At 38.7% G+C, this 3,139-nt stretch overlaps 1 protein-coding gene across 1 annotated transcript; it reads right to left on the bottom strand.

Annotated features, from left to right (window-relative positions):
• Nucleotides 1–27: 27 nt before the first annotated feature.
• Nucleotides 28–3,070, bottom strand: LOC103922888 (protein ELYS-like). Its single transcript, XM_009331139.1, has 5 exons — nucleotides 2,998–3,070; nucleotides 1,674–1,820; nucleotides 718–905; nucleotides 401–545; nucleotides 28–306 (listed from the first exon to the last, which is right to left on the bottom strand). Exons 2-5 carry the CDS (start codon nucleotides 1,794–1,796, stop codon nucleotides 127–129), a joined length of 636 nt encoding a protein of 211 aa, XP_009329414.1. The 5' UTR covers nucleotides 1,797–1,820; nucleotides 2,998–3,070; the 3' UTR covers nucleotides 28–126.
• Between the last annotated feature and the right edge of the window lie 69 nt (nucleotides 3,071–3,139).

The raw sequence follows: 3,139 nt of genomic DNA, 5'->3' as shown, positions 1-3,139 counted from the left end.
GTGAAATATTTTGTTCAGCTTTTAGGTTCAGCTGTAACTTAAGGTATAGAAACTTATTCCTAGTATTTCAAAGAGTGGAATAAAAAAGAAAGCAGGGGTTTTATTGAGTACTATCAAAAGCGGTTGTTAACACCTGACAGAAACTTGCACACTTGGCAGAACTTTTACGCTTACCATAAGATTAACCTTCATTGACTGATTCAACTGTAGTGCTGGGATATAGCTGGCACGCTGCAGGTGGTGGACTAAAAGAAATTCATGATTCTGAACACCCGCATTGGTCTGTAAAAACTTCTCCAAACACTCCTATGAGAAATAACACACGTCAAAAATCTATTATGATTCTGCCTCTTCTCTTTTCAAAGGGACGATTAAGATTTTTCTTCTCGTCCACACTTACTTGTTCAGTGTCCGTGAAAGGCAGCTTCAGTAAGTCTTCCGTTAGTCCCATCTCCTGACAGATTTCATACATGTGCTTTAGCAGCTCTTCTATATTTAACTTAGTGGTATGTCGCTGCAGCAGACCCCAAGCCTCCACCACGCACCTGCAATTAGGTTTTTTGAGATGCAAAGGAATATTAATAGTACAACCAAAAAGATGCCCCAAAAGTATTGCATTCAAAGTTGAAAGGGAATTTAGGGAATCGTGATTTATATTATTTGTTCTCCACCTTTCACAACATTTGAGTGCCAAAACGGTGGCATATCTTTCTTTACCTATTGGACAGCAACACAGTGAGGAAAAGCCGCACTTCACTACTGCTTGACGTGGATGGCTTCATCATCTGTATGTATCTGAGGGCTCGCCTATGCTCTCCTTGGCACATGAGGGACTGAAGAATTCTCCGATGTTGCCATGACACAGTTTTGATTGTAGCTGGATGAAAGAGCAGGGCCAGTGAACTCTGTGGGAGGTAGAGATGGGGTTTATTAAGATACATACATACATACACACACACGCAGGCAACAAAAATATTCAAAAGTTTCTTAAGTAAGGGTGAATGTGCGTTAAATACGTTTACATGACTAACTGATGAAACGCTTGATACAGGACTCGTAAATAACAATGCTTAAGTATTTGCAGGAAAAAAAAATTCAGTTAGCCATACCGAACAAAGTGAGTGGTTTAACAGGAGTAATTCACACTTTCCTAGGTTAACCAAGTCGCTCTATACAAACACCACTTTTTATAAACACAGTACTAAATCATAAGCTACTCTCCCAGACAAACAGATAACGTCAACATCGTGACAGGCAAAGAGCAACCTCCAGCATCCGAAAGAACATGAAGTGGGTTGAACAGTCACTTTTGCAGTCTTCTGTCTCACATCCTGCTGCTACGATCATAGTTTTAATATTTAAAGTACCTAAACCACCGTTTTTGAGAAAGCGCTCGACTGGTCTGCTGAAAACAACCTAAACGGATGGCTTTGAAAATTCAAATATCAAGCATTATTAAAGCTGATGTCTTCTTTTTTTAATCAAATTCCTGTCAAAGTAATTAAACCAAAATTTCAAATCATAATTTATTGCTGAAGATGTCGTAGCAGTATTACAAAGAAGCTTCTAGTCTTTTAGCACCTGTTAGTAGCCAAGCACCACATTTTAAAATCCTTTTCTAGATTATAGCTTTGTACTGCAGTGTATGTCTAACTAAGCGGTAACTTACGTACCTCGTAATCATTGTGATCTAGAAGCCAAAAACCTTGAATAAGCTTAACAAGACCCCAAGGGATAGCAAAGGCAGTTGGGAAGGAGTCGACTGAAGTGTCTGTTTTATTCGGAAAGGAATGCATGATATCCAGCAGCAAGTAAATTGTCTGATATCAGGTACCTAGTTAAGGCCACTAGATTTCTAAGACCAAAAATTTATCACACCGCATTTGGAAAAACATAATGAAGCAAGACTATAAAAGCGGTAGGAAGCAGAAGAGAGTAATGTATTAGTTTTACCATTTTAAGCTATTATAACCTGAAGATAGTCAGGTCCTAACCACAGAATTGCATTCTGAGTAAATAACCAGAAAGAAAGACTCTTTGGTTTCTGTAAGACATTCAGAAAGGTTAACTTTAGGTATGTAAATACTTCAGTGACAAAGTCAGGCTCCCTCTTTCGTCAGTGGAGCTACCTGTTGGACATTCAAAGCATTTGAACATCCAATGCTTAGTTATTAAAGCAAACAAATGCTACAGTTGTTTTTTTCCAGAGCATAGAAAACGATGTAAATTATGGCGTCCTTACAATACAACTTAGCTCTGAATGACTAAAACTGGATTTAAAGCAGTATGTGGATCACCCATTGGTAGTGTCATTTTCTCTTTCCAACATCCGTTTTCAGGGACACGTTCTAAGAAGGCAGCTCTGGGGTACAACAGTTAGCAAACCCCTTGCTCTCTAGGCTCCCCTCCCAGGTTAGGCAACAAACAACAACAGCAATTCTGTCTGTTTCGGCAGCTTAAAAATTAAGTTTCTGCCCAGCGACTTTTCTCTTCTCTCTGTTTATTATTCTGTGTGCCTGCGCTTTTAACAGAACAAAAGCAAGCGCTGCTGGAAAACGGATGATTTTGGCAAAAATCAGGTCCTGGTAAACCACCGTTAGAAACCCTTTTGCTCTGAAGCAGCACGTTTTAGCGCATCATCCTAGTAAGTAGCCATTTGCTACAGGTATGGGTGCTTTAAAAAATTAAAACCTGTGTTTAAGTTTCGAGAAAAAACTACAGAGGCTTTTTATCTTTAACGTTTCTTAGTAAACCTGCTTTCTCACATCAGAAAAGACTTTGCAACAAAACATTAAAAAAAACCCAACATAAAAAATCCGCAGTCCAAAGAAATAAAACAATGCTTCTGCCTACGACTTAATTCTGAACTGACTGTTTTCGCTTGCATTGTGTTTGAAGCATAACTCTAAAAATGTCATTAAACACGTAGGTGACAAACATTTAAGAACATTTATGTGCATATACGGAAGGTGTAGTAAAAACAACTGGAAAGGATACAATTGCATGTTTGTAGCTTTCTTCAATGCTTTCTAGCAAATAGAGATCCAGCAGTGCCTGAAATAAAAAATTAGAAGGTCTTTAAAAACCCATCTTGCATAAATCACTGGCTCTTGGGTGGGGTTGGGGGTGTGTGTGTGTG

This window comes from Pygoscelis adeliae, unplaced genomic scaffold, assembly GCF_000699105.1.
Source record: "Pygoscelis adeliae isolate BGI_AS28 unplaced genomic scaffold, ASM69910v1 C11006133, whole genome shotgun sequence".
NCBI classification, from domain to species: Eukaryota; Metazoa; Chordata; class Aves; order Sphenisciformes; family Spheniscidae; genus Pygoscelis; species Pygoscelis adeliae.
Note: the sequence above shows the minus strand (reverse complement) of the source record. Positions and strands in the feature narration are given on the sequence as shown.

What these genes read in the sequence shown, in the direction of transcription:
- LOC103922888 (XM_009331139.1), bottom strand. Translation starts at nt 1,796, where the DNA reads ATGCATTCCTTTCCGAATAAAACAGACACTTCAGTCGACTCCTTCCCA. An exon ending in TAGATCACAATGATTACGAG is followed by an intron (nt 906 to 1,673) that starts GTACGTAAGTTA and finishes TACCTCCCACAG; the next exon opens with AGTTCACTGGCCCTGCTCTT. An exon ending in ACTGTGTTGCTGTCCAATAG is followed by an intron (nt 546 to 717) that starts GTAAAGAAAGAT and finishes ACCTAATTGCAG; the next exon opens with GTGCGTGGTGGAGGCTTGGG.